General features: G+C 51.8%; 1 protein-coding gene across 2 annotated transcripts in view; it reads right to left on the bottom strand.

Moving 5' to 3' along the window:
- SFXN5 (sideroflexin 5) overlaps window positions 1-14567 on the bottom strand; it is a 95167-nt gene that overhangs the window by 67966 nt on the left and 12634 nt on the right. For both annotated transcript variants that reach the window (XM_062493241.1, XM_062493242.1), the window contains one exon: window positions 5055-5132. In XM_062493241.1, the coding sequence (XP_062349225.1) occupies window positions 5055-5132 (78 nt within the window). The remainder of the gene's footprint in view (window positions 1-5054; window positions 5133-14567) is intronic.

The following is a 14567-nucleotide window of genomic DNA, read 5'->3' as shown; positions in this document are numbered from 1 at the left end:
ATAACTGTTCCGTTCCAGCTCATTTGGAAAAAGCTGCCTGGGAGATGCAGCAGAGCAAGGCTGGTTCCACCAGAACCCTGTCAAGGAGCTGCGTGTGGAGGAGCTGCTTGCTGTGACATAGCTTTAGGCTCTGTGTTTTCCACCCCTCAACGTGGTGAAACCATCTCAGCGGGCGCCAGGGACTGTGCCGAGCTGCTGGGAGGATGCAGCTCCTGCCATCCTCGCCGGGAGCCGTGGATTTCTGAATGAGGAGCGCGGGGATTCGAGCTCTGTCAAACGCTGCTGCACCGGGGAGGCTCAGCCTGCTGAAGAGCTCTGTCAAAACAACTCGTCTGCCTGAGCTCAGAGCTGCTCCCTGAGAGGGGGGGATGCTGGCTGCTGGCAGAATTAATGCATTAAAGCTCTGCCCAGAGCGTTCTTTTGAAAATAACGGCAGGAGATCGTCATTCTCCCTCTGCTGCTCCCGATGTTTCCCTGGGTGCCACGTCCAGCTCCAAGGGTTCTGAGGGGTCCAGGCAACCAAACAGGAGCAGTTCTTGAGGGAGATCAAGTCAGTTCTCCCCTGAGGTCAATGAAGTCCCGCCCAGCCCTTTCTGACGAGCAATAAATGTAATTTATTCATTAATGTAATCTCTCAGGCTCCGTGTTCCCAGGGCTCCAATATCCGCTCCTCGCCCGTGGGGACACAAGGGGATGGGCTCAGATCTCGGTCAGAGAGGGGTAAAAACACCCAAAATGAGGCAAAAATCAAATTGCCTGCCACACGTGGCAGCCTCAGCAGTGCAGCAGAGGAGTGTCAGGCTCAGGATGTGCCTCAATCCCTTATTCCAACACCAATCCTTGCAGGTGTGCCCCAAACCAGGCTCCTCTCCAGAGCTCCAGAGCTCCCCTTCCCCAGATTAGCACCAGAAAACTGCAAATGGTTCCTCCCTCTCAGCCAGAGCCCATCCTGCAGAGAGTGGTGCACGGACAAACCAGGACAGCTGTCAGTCTGAGCTCCAGGAAAGCAAAAATGCATTTTGCAGAAGTCTGTGGATGAAATTTGGGGTGTAAGGATGGGAGTGAGAGGTTTGAGGCTGTGCTCCCAGGGAACAGGGACAGGAGGAGAGGGAACGACCTCAGGGTGGAAATTGAGGAAATTCCTTCCCGGAAAGGGCAGGGGTGGAGTCCCCATCCTTGGGGGGATTCCAAAGCCCTCTGGATGTGGCACTTGGGGACACGGGGCAGTGCTGGGAATGGCTGGCATGGATGATCTCAGAGGGCTCTTCCAGCCTGAACAATTCCATGATTCTACTGCCAAAATTCCCTCCTGTTCCACAGAACCAGGGGCACGGGGGGACCAGGACCTGCTGCTCCAGGGATCCCTGCCCAGGTCACCAAGGCAGCTCCAGCTACCCCAGAACTGGGGCTGTTTGTGTCCCATGGGGCTCCTGCTGCCACTCCCTCCCATCCTCACCCTCCTCCCAGTGCCTGTGGCACCCTGGGACAAGATTCCAGCCCCTCAGGCTGGGATCTGCCCATGGAATGCTGGAATGGTCCAGGCTGGAGGGACCTGAATGGGCAGGGACACCTTCCACCATGCCAGGCTGCTCCAAGCCCTGTCCAGCGTGGCCTGGGACACTGCCAGGGATGCAGGTGCTCGCTGTGGTTTGGTTCAATTAATTAATGCAGTTAATTAATTAAGCTGCAATTCCACGCAGGCTCCTGCAGGAGCAGAACCACCCAAAGCCCTGTGCCAAAGGGAGCTGTGGCACAATCTCACCACAAATCCCATCCTCTTTATGCTGATGGGGGAACATTCCCCAGGAGAGGCTTTTCCCACCATTTCCTCCCCCATTCCCACAGCTGGATTTCCACTCAGAACCTCCCGGCCTGCTCAGCCTCAGCCCTGCACTCCAGACAAGGACCACGAGGTCCCTGTGGGAATTCTGAATGAACCCTGGGAAGAGCCCGGCTTTGTCACTGCTGAATGTAGGTCACAAGTCTGCGTGGTTTGTCACAGAGAGTGGCTCTGTGTCATGTGCCTCAGGCAGATGGAACTGAGTCACTGCTGCTGCTGCTTCCCTCCCTCCTTCCCTCCTTCCCAGCCCTGCAGCGTTCTGCTTCCCAATCCTGTCTGCTTCCCAATCCTGTCTGCTTCCCAATCCTGTCTGCTTCCCAATCCTGTCTGCTTCCCAATCCTGTCTGCTTCCCAATCCTTCCTGCTTCCCAATCCTTCCTTCCCAATCCTGTCTGCTTCCCAATCCTGTCTGCTTCCCAATCCTTCCTGCTTCCCAATCCTGTCTGCTTCCCAATCCTTCCTGCTTCCCAATCCTGTCTGCTTCCCAATCCTGTCTGCTTCCCAATCCTGTCTGCTTCCCAATCCTTCCTGCTTCCCAATCCTGTCTGCTTCCCAATCCTTCCTGCTTCCCAATCCTGTCTGCTTCCCAATCCTGTCTGCTTCCCAATCCTGTCTGCTTCCCAATCCTTCCTGCTTCCCAATCCTGTCTGCTTCCCAATCCTTCCTGCTTCCCAATCCTGTCTGCTTCCCAATCCTGTCTGCTTCCCAATCCTGTCTGCTTCCCAATCCTTCCTGCTTCCCAATCCTGTCTGCTTCCCAATCCTTCCTGCTTCCCAATCCTGTCTGCTTCCCAATCCTGTCTGCTTCCCAATCCTGTCTGCTTCCCAATCCTTCCTGCTTCCCAATCCTGTCTGCTTCCCAATCCTGTCTGCTTCCCAATCCTTCCTGCTTCCCAATCCTTCCTTCCCAATCCTGTCTGCTTCCCAATCCTGTCTGCTTCCCAATCCTGTCTGCTTCCCAATCCTTCCTTCCCAATCCTGTCTGCTTCCCAATCCTGTCTGCTTCCCAATCCTGTCTGCTTCCCAATCCTTCCTTCCCAATCCTGTCTGCTTCCCAATCCTGTCTGCTTCCCAATCCTGTCTGCTTCCCAATCCTTCCTTCCCAATCCTGTCTGCTTCCCAATCCTGTCTGCTTCCCAATCCTGTCTGCTTCCCAATCCTTCCTGCTTCCCAATCCTGTCTGCTTCCCAATCCTGTCTGCTTCCCAATCCTTCCTGCTTCCCAATCCTGTCTGCTTCCCAATCCTTCCTGCTTCCCAATCCTGTCTGCTTCCCAATCCTGTCTGCTTCCCAATCCTGTCTGCTTCCCAATCCTTCCTGCTTCCCAATCCTGTCTGCTTCCCAATCCTTCCTGCTTCCCAATCCTGTCTGCTTCCCAATCCTTCCTGCTTCCCAATCCTGTCTGCTTCCCAATCCTGTCTGCTTCCCAATCCTGTCTGCTTCCCAATCCTTCCTGCTTCCCAATCCTGTCTGCTTCCCAATCCTTCCTGCTTCCCAATCCTGTCTGCTTCCCAATCCTTCCTGCTTCCCAATCCTGTCTGCTTCCCAATCCTGTCTGCTTCCCAATCCTTCCTGCTTCCCAATCCTTCCTTCCCAATCCTGTCTGCTTCCCAATCCTGTCTGCTTCCCAATCCTTCTTTCCTAATCCTGTCTGCTTCCCAATACTTCCTTCCCAATCCTGTCTGCTTCCCAATCCTGTCTGCTTCCCAATCCTGTCTGCTTCCCAATCCTTCCTTCCCAATCCTTCCTTCCCAATCCTTCCTTCCCAATCCTGTCTGCTTCCCAATCCTTCCTTCCCAATCCTTCCTTCCCAATCCTTCCTTCCCAATCCTGTCTGCTTCCCAATCCTTCCTTCCCAATCCTTCCTTCCCAATCCTTCCTTCCCAATCCTGTCTGCTTCCCAATCCTTCCTTCCCAATCCTTCCTTCCCAATCCTGTCTGCTTCCCAATCCTTCCTTCCCAATCCTTCCTTCCCAATCCTTCCTTCCCAATCCTGTCTGCTTCCCAAACCTTCCTCCTTCCCAATCCTTCCTTCCCAGTCCTTCCTTCCCAATCCTTTCCCCTTCTGTGATCCTCTCCCCTTCCCATCAGATGCTGGCTGGAAGAGCACAGTGACATCAGGAGAGCAGGAGGCCAATGCCTCAGGACAATTTCCCATTTATTTTTTGTGGAAGCTGAGCCTCCTCTTCAACACAGCACCAACCACACCAGCTGCCCCTTTCTAAAAAAGAGCAGATATTTTAATTTTATCCTTCACTTACCTCCTATATTCGCCCTCAAAGAGAAAAAATTACTTGTGAGGAGGGAAACGAAAGTAAAAAGAGGATTTTTGACCTAGAGGGCGTGGGGGGAAAGCTCCCCAGCAGTTCCATCCCTGTTTATTTGGGAGGTGCACATCACTCCACCTTTACATGACATTAGATCACACAGAACTGATCCATTTAGTGCTGCATGCACAGACAGAGCCATCAAACAGCCTGGGCTGGTGCCACGCTTGGGAGGCTCCACATGGACAGGAATGGGGAAGAGCTGGAGGTAAAACCCACCAAAAAATGGATGGTTTTTGTTTCACTGCACTGATTTGGAGGTAAAATACTCCAAAAAGAAGTTTGACCCCTCTGAAATCCTCATCTCTGCTTCCAGAAGTTCCATGTGCAGAGGAATAAAAATGGGGAAAAAACATGGGACTGAAAAGGACCAGAAAATTTGGACTTGGAAAGATCACCCAGCCCAACCCATGCCATCATCCCAGAGTCCCCAGAAGTTCATTTTCCCAGGAGCCCTCAAACCCTGCTCCATGGGGTATCCATGGGAATTCCACATGTCCATGTCCATGTCCATGGGAATTCCACACCCTGGCGCTCCATTCCAGGGCAGGACCATCCCCCCTGCTTCTGCTCCAGCCCAAACAAGGCTCAGATCTGGGCAAAAATGGGAATTATTGGGACAGGAACAGGGCAGGGGCTGAGGCCTCACAGCGGCTGCCACAAGAACTCACAGCACTGACAAAAAGCTTTCATCCGCCTAAAAAAAAATATATGACTTTTTTCCCTGCTTTTAGTTGCACAAGAAGTTTGTATTTTACCACAGAAACACCAAAAATGTCCTTCAGCCGAGCCCTGCCTCATCCTCCCCACTGAACTGGAGGAAAAAGTAGAAATTTAACAAAGTTTAACAAAGTTTAACAGAGCTTAACAGATTTCCCCAAAGTCTGACCTCTTTGTTGGTGACTCCTGGGGGCAGAGTCCCGTGTTTGTAATCCTCCAGAAGCTGCACCGCTTCCTTCAGGCGGCTCTGCAGGACAAACAGCAGAGAGGAATTAAAAATGCACAACAATTAAAAACGCACAGTCACGGTGTGTCCCAAAAAAATCACACCACGGAATCCCGGGGTGGGCTGGCACGGAAAGGAGCTCAGGGATCAGCAGGATTCAAGCACCTGGATGGGCAGGGACAGCTCCCACTATCCCAGGGTGCTCCTTAAATGTAATGTAATGTAATATGATATAATGTAATATATGATATGATATAATATGATATGATATGATATGATATAATAATTATATTAGAATAACTATTCAATATATTGCATATTATATCAGATTACATATTATATTAACTATTATATATATATTGCATTGTACTAGAATAACTATTATTTACATTGCATGCCATTAACTATTATTTATATAATTTTACATTACATTACATGGTACATTACACTATATAATCTATTACATATTTTGCATTATATTACAATAACTATTACATATTACATATTATATCATATTATATAATCTATTACATTATACTACATTTTATTACATTATCTATTATATATTGTATTGTATTAGATATTATTTATATTGCATTACATTATATTATGTTATATAATATTACATTTATTATATTTGGTGCATATGTAGTATATATGAGGCACTATATATATGTTATATTATATAGAGGCCATATAAAAATATACATATGAATATCAATATATACATTTTTTCTTAAAATAACATATATTTCCATTGAATAAGTGGATTTATTGCAGTATAAAATCCCACCAGGACACAAATAGTCAGAAAGATTCTTCAGAGCTCCCATCCATGGATCCAATTAATCCAGCCTCATCCCAGGTTCACTGGGATCTCCCATCCATGGATCCATGGATTCAGGCCCATACCAGGTTCACTGGGAGCTCCCATCCATGGATCCATAGATCCAGGCACATCCCAGGTTCATCGGGAGCTCCCATCCATGGATCCATGGATCCAGGCCCATCCCAGGTTCATTGGGAGCTCCCATCCATGGATCCATGGATCCAGGCCCATCCCAGGTTCATTGGGAGCTCCCATCCATGGATCCATGGATCCAGGCCCATCCCAGGTTCATTAGGAGCTCCCATCCATGGATCCATGGATCCAGGTCCATCCCAGGTTCATTGGGAGCTCCCATCCATGGATCCATAGATCCAGGCCCATCCCAGGTTCATCGGGAGCTCCCATCCATGGATCCATGGATCCAGGCCCATCCCAGGTTCATTGGGAGCTCCCATCCATGGATCCATGGATCCAGGCCCATCCCAGGTTCATTGGGAGCTCCCATCCATGGATCCATGGATCCAGGCCCATCCCAGGTTCATTAGGAGCTCCCATCCATGGATCCATGGATCCAGGCCCATCCCAGGTTCACTGGGAGCTCCCATCCATGGATCCATGGATCCAGGTCCATCCCAGGTTCATTGGGAGCTCCCATCCATGGATCCATGGATCCAGGCCCATCCCAGGTTCATTAGGAGCTCCCATCCATGGATCCATGGATCCAGGCCCATCCCAGGTTCACTGGGAGCTCCCATCCATGGATCCATGGATCCAGGCCCATCCCAGGTTCATTGGGAGCTCCCATCCATGGATCCATGGATCCAGGTCCATCCCAGGTTCATTGGGAGCTCCCATCCATGGATCCATGGATCCAGGCCCATCCCAGGCTCACTGGAAGCTCCCATCCATGGATCCATGGATCCAGGCCCATCCCAGGTTCACTGGGAGCTCCCATCCATGGATCCATGGATGCAGGCCCATCCCAGGTTCATTAGGAGCTCCCATCCATGGATCCATGGATCCAGGCCCATCCCAGGTTCATTGGGAGCTCCCATCCATGGATCCATGGATCCATGGATCCAGGCCCATACCAGGTTCACTGGGAGCTCCCATCCATGGATCCATGGAACCAGGTCCATCCCAGGTTCATTGGGAGCTCCCATCCATGGATCCATAGATCCAGGCCCATACCAGGTTCATTGGGAGCTCCCATCCATGGATCCATAGATCCAGGCCCATCCCAGGTTCATTAGGAGCTCCCATCCATGGATCCATGGAACCAGGTCCATCCCAGGTTCATTAGGAGCTCCCATCCATGGATCCATGGATCCAGGTCCATCCCAGGTTCATTGGGAGCTCCCATCCATGGATCCATGGATCCAGGCCCATCCCAGGTTCATTGGGAGCTCCCATCCATGGATCCATAGATCCAGGCCCATACCAGGTTCATCGGGAGCTCCCATCCAGGGATCCACGGATCCAGGTCCATCCCAGGTTCATTGGGAGCTCCCATCCATGGATCCACGGATCCAGGTCCATCCCAGGTTCATTAGGAGCTCCCATCCATGGATCCATGGATCCAGGCCCATCCCAGGCTCACTGGAAGCTCCCATCCATGGATCCATGGATCCAGGCCCATCCCAGGCTCACTGGGAGCTCCCATCCATGGATCCATGGATCCAGGCCCATCCCAGGCTCACTGGGAGCTCCCATCCATGGATCCATGGATCCAGGCCCATACCAGGTTCATTGGGACCTCTCATCCATGGATCCATGGATGCAGGCCCATCCCAGGCTCATTGGGACCTCCCATCCATGGATCCATGGATCCAGGCCCATCCCAGGCTCATTGGGAGCTCCCATCCATGGATCCACGGATCCAGGCCCATACCAGGTTCATTGGGAGCTCCCATCCATGGATCCATAGATCCAGGCCCATCCCAGGTTCATTGGGAGCTCCCATCCATGGATCCATGGATCCAGGCCCATCCCAGGTTCATTGGGAGCTCCTATCCATGGATCCATGGATCCAGGGAAACTCCTTCCCTCCCCTTCCCACATCAACTTGCACTTTGTTTTTCCTCGGCAGCCCAAGCTGAGGGCAGCACTCAGTGAGTGCCAGTTTTCCTGCAGACATTCCAGAGCCCCTGAGCAGGGGAGCAGCAGGAGCTGCCATTCCTGAGCTCGGCATTGGATCCCTGACCCTTTTCCAGTGGCTGGGCTCACTCTGTCCGTGCCACCTCATTCCCAGCCCCACTGGATTCCGTGTTTTCCCTCTCCTGGCAGGGATCAGCAGCTGCCCAGCAGAGCAGAGGCTCAGCTAAAACGAGGTTTGGCAGCAAAAAACCTTAATATTCTGGGCAAAAAGTTCCATGTCCTGGGCAAAAAAAAACCTCAGTATTCTGGCAAAAAACTCAATATTTTTGGCAAAAAAAAATCCATATCCGGGACAAAAACCTCCATATCCAGGGCAAAAAAATCTCCCTATTCTGGCAAAAAACTCCATATTCCGGGCAAAAATCTCCATATCCTGGGAAAAAACTCCATATCCTGGACAAAATCTCCCTATTCTGGGCGAAAACCTCAAAATTCTTGGGAAAAACCTCCATATTCAGGGCAGAAAACTCCCTACTTCAGCCAAAAAATTCCCTGTTTTGGGAAAAAAAACTCCACATCTTGGGCAAAAATCTCCATAGTCCAGGCAATAACCTCCATAATCTGGGCAGTAACCTCCATATCCTGGGCAAACAGTTCCATAATTCCAGGCAAAAAACTCTGTATCATGGGCAAAAATCTGCCATATCTGGGGCAAAAACCTCCATAATCCAGGCAAACAATTCCATAATCTGGGCAGAAATCTCCATATTCTGGGAAAAAACCTCCTTATCTTGAGCAGAAACCTCCCTGTTTCAGGCAAAAAAATTCCATATTCTGGGTAAAAACCTCCACATTCCCGTGAAAAAACTCCGTATTTTGGGTATAAACTTCCATATCCTGTGGAAAAATCTCCATAATCTGAGCAGGAAAGTCCATAATCCGGGCAAAAAAATTCCATATTCCAGGCAAAAACCTCCATATCCTGGGAAAAGCCACGGGCTCAGGTCAGGCTGAGCACACAGAGCTCCCAGGGCTGTGTCACCGCACCCCTGCCACAGGAGCCAAACTTCCCAATTTCCCAGTTCCTGCTCCAGGGCTGGGAATGCTGCCCTGGAATGGCCCCACCACCCCTCTCCCACTTTTCCAATCGTGTTTGGGATTAAAGTCACAGAATATCCCGAGCTGGAAGGGCTCACAAGGGTCACCAAATCCAGCTCCTGGATTCCCAGGATTTCTCCCACCAGGTTCAGGATCCCCTTCCCCTGCTGGCACCTTCACCCACCCCAAAAGGGACCAGGCTGGGGAAGCATCTCCAAAATCAGCACTTAAAACCAGAACTGCATATTTTAGCAATTCCTTTTGTTCTTCTATTCCCAATTTATTGGAGCATTGGGAAATTCAGAAACCCGGGAGCCATCGTCTTCCACAGATGCTGGAGTGTCAGACACGGATGGGAGGTGTTCAGAAATCTCCAAAGGCAACCCCATTCCACCTAAATCACCGTGCCTTGATCCAAAATCCAGCAATTATTTAGTGCATAAAAGCTTTCACGATTGGTTAAAAAAATGTGGATGGTTCAAAAAAACCCAAAACAAAACAAATTTTAAAAACCCAACCCCATCCACGCCTGCTGAATCTGCCTTAAAAATTAAGATCAGCTTAATAAAAAGTAACATGGAAGTGGTAGAGTGAGTATTTCTTTGGAAGAGGTTGCATTCTTTAAGAGCATAAATGTGTTCTGGATGCTTCCATGGATAAGGACAGGCACTGGGCATCCTTTTCCAAACCTATCCAACATTCTGGACAGAGAAATGAGTCGTTAATTAAGCCAAGTCCTCTGGACACTGGAGGAAAAAGGAGAGTTTGGAATTGGGGTGGCAGAAACATCCCTGGGTGAGATCCTGTTCCTCCAGAAGGATTTTGGGTCTCCCACAGGAGAAAAGCTGACCTTGAGAAAGGACACAGGGAACGAAATCCAGCCCCATGGAAACTCCTGGGAATTCCTGCAAACCTGCAGGGGTGCAGCTGGAATGGCCAAATCCAGGGAAAACCACTCCAGGCTGTGGTTGATCAGTGGGAATGAGAGACACCAATGGGGTTTTTAGGGTGTTCCAGGCATTTCCAGCCTGCCAGGAGAAGCAATCCCACAGGACCACAACAGGAGCTCTTGGAGCTGCTCCTCAGAGCTTTAGGCTGGCTCCAGCCAATCCCTGAAATCCCTGAAATCCCTGACATCCCTAAAATCCCTGAATTCCCTGAAATCCCTGACATCCCTGAAATCATTGAAATCCCTGACATCTCTGACACCCCTGAAATCCCTGAAACCCCTGAAATCCCTGAAATACCTGAAATACCTGACATCCCTGAAATCCCTGACATCCCTGAAACCCCTGAAATCCCTGAAATTCCTGAAATCCCTGAAACCCCTGACATCCCTGAAATCCCTGACATCCCTGAAATCCCTGAATTCCCTGAAATCCCTGACATCACCTCCACTCTGAATGGAGAGCTGCAGCAAGCCATGAATGGGGCCCAGTGCTATTTTTCCCCCTTCTCTTGAGGAAATCTCAGCAGTTACTATAACAACCCTGGCCAGATCCCATCTTGTTTAGAACGGTAACAAACAGCAAACAAAAAAAAAATCAGCTCGGGCTCGCTTTTGAAATCCCAGTCTCCACAAATTCCCTCTGTCAGCTCCGTGGGGAACTTTTGCAGAGAAAGGAGCCCTGCACCAGCACTGCCAGTGGGACCTGGGGGGGACAAAAGGGTGGCACAGAAAGGGAATAAAAGTGTTCAGCTGTGTTCAGGGCATCCTTTGGCACAGAAGGGGAATAAAAGTGTTCAGCTGAGTTCAGGGGATCTCTTCGCACTGCTCTGAGCTGCTCAGGTACTTTCAGCCAGCACCCTCCCAAGCTTCCAAATTTAGGGAAAAAAAAAAAAAAAAAAAAAAAAAACCTTGGTTGCCTCCTATTCCTTCTGGAACAGTCAAGCACGTTCTTATAAGCAGAACCTCCAAAAAAAAAAAAAATTAGGAGCAAACTTTACCACATGCAACAGCTCCAAATGCCAAGCAGCTCCACTCGCTGGCTTTCAGCACGAGGCAGCTCCACTCGATAGCTGCTGATGTCTGAGATTACACTTCACTCCTTTTTAACAGCAAGGTCTGTCTGCAAGGTTGTGCTACTGTTTCAATATTTATTGTTGCTTGGTTTCTCTGCTGCTGTCTGTGGGATGAAGTGTCACTCGAGATTTTACAGCATCCCCGATTAAAAAAAAAAAAAAAAAACAAAACCCAAAAAAACACAACCACGGTTTTGTTTTTTTTTTTCCCCCGGAGTGTCTCATTCCTCGCATACCCCCTTCCCTCAGAAAAAACCTCGAGCACTTCTAGTGGTGGCTGCTGGGGTCTCAGCTCTCACAATAGGGTGCCAGACAGACCATCTGCACCCGGGGATGTTCTCACAGAGCTCAGCCCTGCCAGCACCCACCGAGCTCCAGCCGGGGCTGCACCATCACAGCCAGAGCCCCTGCACCTGGGGACAGCGCCCAGCACACCTGGGCAGGGCAGGGACAGCACCCAGCACAGCCCCTGCACCTGGGGACAGCACCCAGCACACCTGGGCAGGGCAGGGACAGCACCCAGCACAGCCCCTGCACCTGGGGACAGCACCCAGCACACCTGGGCAGGGCAGGGACAGCACCCAGCACAGCCCCTGCACCTGGGGACAGCACCCAGCACACCTGGGCAGGGCAGGGACAGCACCCAGCACAGCCCCTGCACCTGGGGACAGCACCCAGCACACCTGGGCAGGGCAGGGACAGCACCCAGCACAGCCCCTGCACCTGGGGACAGCACCCAGCACACCTGGGCAGGGCAGAGACATCTGGAAATTCCCAGGATGGAATTCCAGCTCGGGAAGGAGCAGGGAATGGCCAGGGCTGGTCGCTCAGCCTGGGTGTGTGGCTGTGGGTGAGGCAGAGCTGGGATGAGCCTCCACCCATGGGATCTCTGGCATGGTTTGGACCCAGAGCCCCCAGCCCCTGCCAAGGGCTCCTGGGCACAGGCTGGAGTCACCAGGGGCCAGGACAGCACCTGCAGGGACCTCGTGGAGAGGGAGAGCATGGAACAAACCCTGGCAGCTGCTGCACCACCCCCAGCCCCTGATCAGTGTGAGTGACACAACCACACGATCCCAAATTGCTCAGGGTGGAAAATCCCTCTGGGACCATTCCAGACATCCCCAGCACTGCCAGGGCCAGCACTGTCCCCGTGTCCCCAAGTGCCACATCCACAGGGATCTGAAATCCCCCAGGGATGGGCACCCCAAACCTCCCTGGGCAATCCTAATCCCTGAGCACCCTTTCCATGGAGAAATTCCTGCTGATTCCACCTCGAGCCTCCCCTGAGGCCGTTCCCTCTGTTCCTGTCCCTGTTCCCTGGAGCAGATCCCAAATCCCCCCCAGCTGTCCCCTCCTGTCAGGGAGTTGTGCAGAGCCACAAGGTCCCCCCTGAGCCTCCTTTTCTCCAGGCTGAGCTCAGGAGGAGAAAGAACAATCCCAGAGGCGATGGAGATCAACCCCATCCATCCCTGGGCTGGTGGCCACTGCCCCAAGCCCACCTGGGTACCACAGACCCCCGCACCCAGCCCTGAGCTCTGCCCTCGTCCCCCCAGGCTGCAGGGCTGTTTGTTCCTGCCAGATCCGTGCCTTGTCTCCTCTTGGATGCCACGGGAGCCTGCACATGGCTGGGAGCAGCCTGCAGAGCCCCATATGTGACACACAGAGCGCAGGCAAATCCCCGTGCCAGGAGCATTCCTGCCACAGAACCCACCCAGGGCCGCACAGGGGCTCTGGGAGGACATCCAGGACGGACCAGGGGACGGGCTGGATCTCGCTCTGGGCTCAGAATGGGATTCTGGGGACGATCTCTGCGTGCCCTGATCCCCACGGGTCCCACCTTCATCCCAGCCACGACTCAGGGAGGGGACATGCCCCAACCCAAGGGTCCCGTGGCCACCAGCAGCACCAGCTGCCTCCAGCTGTGCAGATCCAGCTGTGCCCCGGCACCAGGCACAGCCCAACGTGGGGTTTTGTCTCCCTGCTCCCTGGGATGACACACGCACGGCAGACTTGACTCCAGCTGGCCCCATTGTATTGGATCCACAGTGACAGACAACAGGAGCCAGAAACTTTTTTGTTCGAGTGGAGCCAGCAGATGTGACACTGAATAAACACAGACAGACAATCTGCTGAGTAAGAAGGTACCGTTCGTATAAATAACATACATCTAATCCTGCTTCCATCTTAAACCCAAATATGGGAATGCAAGATGCTCTGCAGATCCAGGCTCCGAACAATGAGATAAAGCAAAAGCAGATAACAGAGCTCTCCTGAGTCCTGATTCCACTTGTAATTATGAGCAGCTCTTCCTGCAGGATCAGCTTCCCACAGAGTGCTAACAGTGTGTCCAGGCTAATGCCACATGGGATCAGCCCACCTCAGCCAAATATCTGCTGCCCCCGATGGACCTTAATTACAGGGCAATTAAAAGTATTATTGCAATCATTTTCCCCTCACACGGGTCCAGGGCAGGCCCTGCAGTCCCCGAGGGGCGTCTCGGGGTGACCCCTGCAATGACATTTCCCACTCTTTGGAGAAGTTGGCAAATTTGCAGCTGCCAGGAGAAGATTTCATTAGAGAGGCAGTAATGAGAGGAATTATCAGCCAGCCAAGCTCCTCTCCAGAGGTGGCTGCAGCACTGACATGAAGCCAGGGGCCCTCTGCCCCCAAAAGGCAGCAGGAGCTGGTGCTGAGTGGGATGGGGGTCACCGTCCCCCCAAAAGATACAGGCACAACAGAACCCAGTGCTCACCCCCCAGGATTCCCTCCTCCAGAACCTCTCAAGCACAGGGAAGTTTCTAATTGTGCTGAGAATCTGCTTTATGGAAAAAAATAAAAGAGGAAGGGAAGGGACGAGTGTCACTGACACTGATTATCCCCAGCAGCACTCAACTCCCCACGTGGACAGATCCCTGCGTCCCTCCTCAGGACACAGCACCAGCAGGATGCCACGATGGAACACACAGCAAAAAAAAAAAAAAAAAAAAAAAAAAAAGATGGAGAAAAACCAAACATTACCACCCTTCCCAGCATTTTCCATGGGATTCACCTCCATTCCCATTAGACACCCTTTTTCCCCCCGTTTGCCAACAAGCTCCTCCAAGCCAAGCAGGGATTTGTTTGTTCCCTGGGAGCCCTGGGCCTGGGAGATGCAGCCATCTGTCAGGGGAAGGAGCTCCCTGCACACGCCTGGGGCTCGGCAAACCCTGCCCAGGTTTTCATTTGTCCCCTCAGTTACCAAAGGAAAACAAAACGACCTGGAATTCTACGTCTCCACACCCCAATTACTGCAAACACGCAGAGCAATAAAAGCAGATTTTGTGCCCCAAAAAGGTGATTATTTTGCCAAGAGGCTTCTCCAAGGAAAGGGAACTCCATGGGGACATCACCAGAGATTCTCCTGAGGCATC

This window comes from Cinclus cinclus, chromosome 5 (genome assembly GCF_963662255.1).
Source record: "Cinclus cinclus chromosome 5, bCinCin1.1, whole genome shotgun sequence".
Taxonomy (NCBI): domain Eukaryota; kingdom Metazoa; phylum Chordata; class Aves; order Passeriformes; family Cinclidae; genus Cinclus; species Cinclus cinclus.
This window is presented reverse-complemented; position numbering and strand designations above follow the sequence as displayed.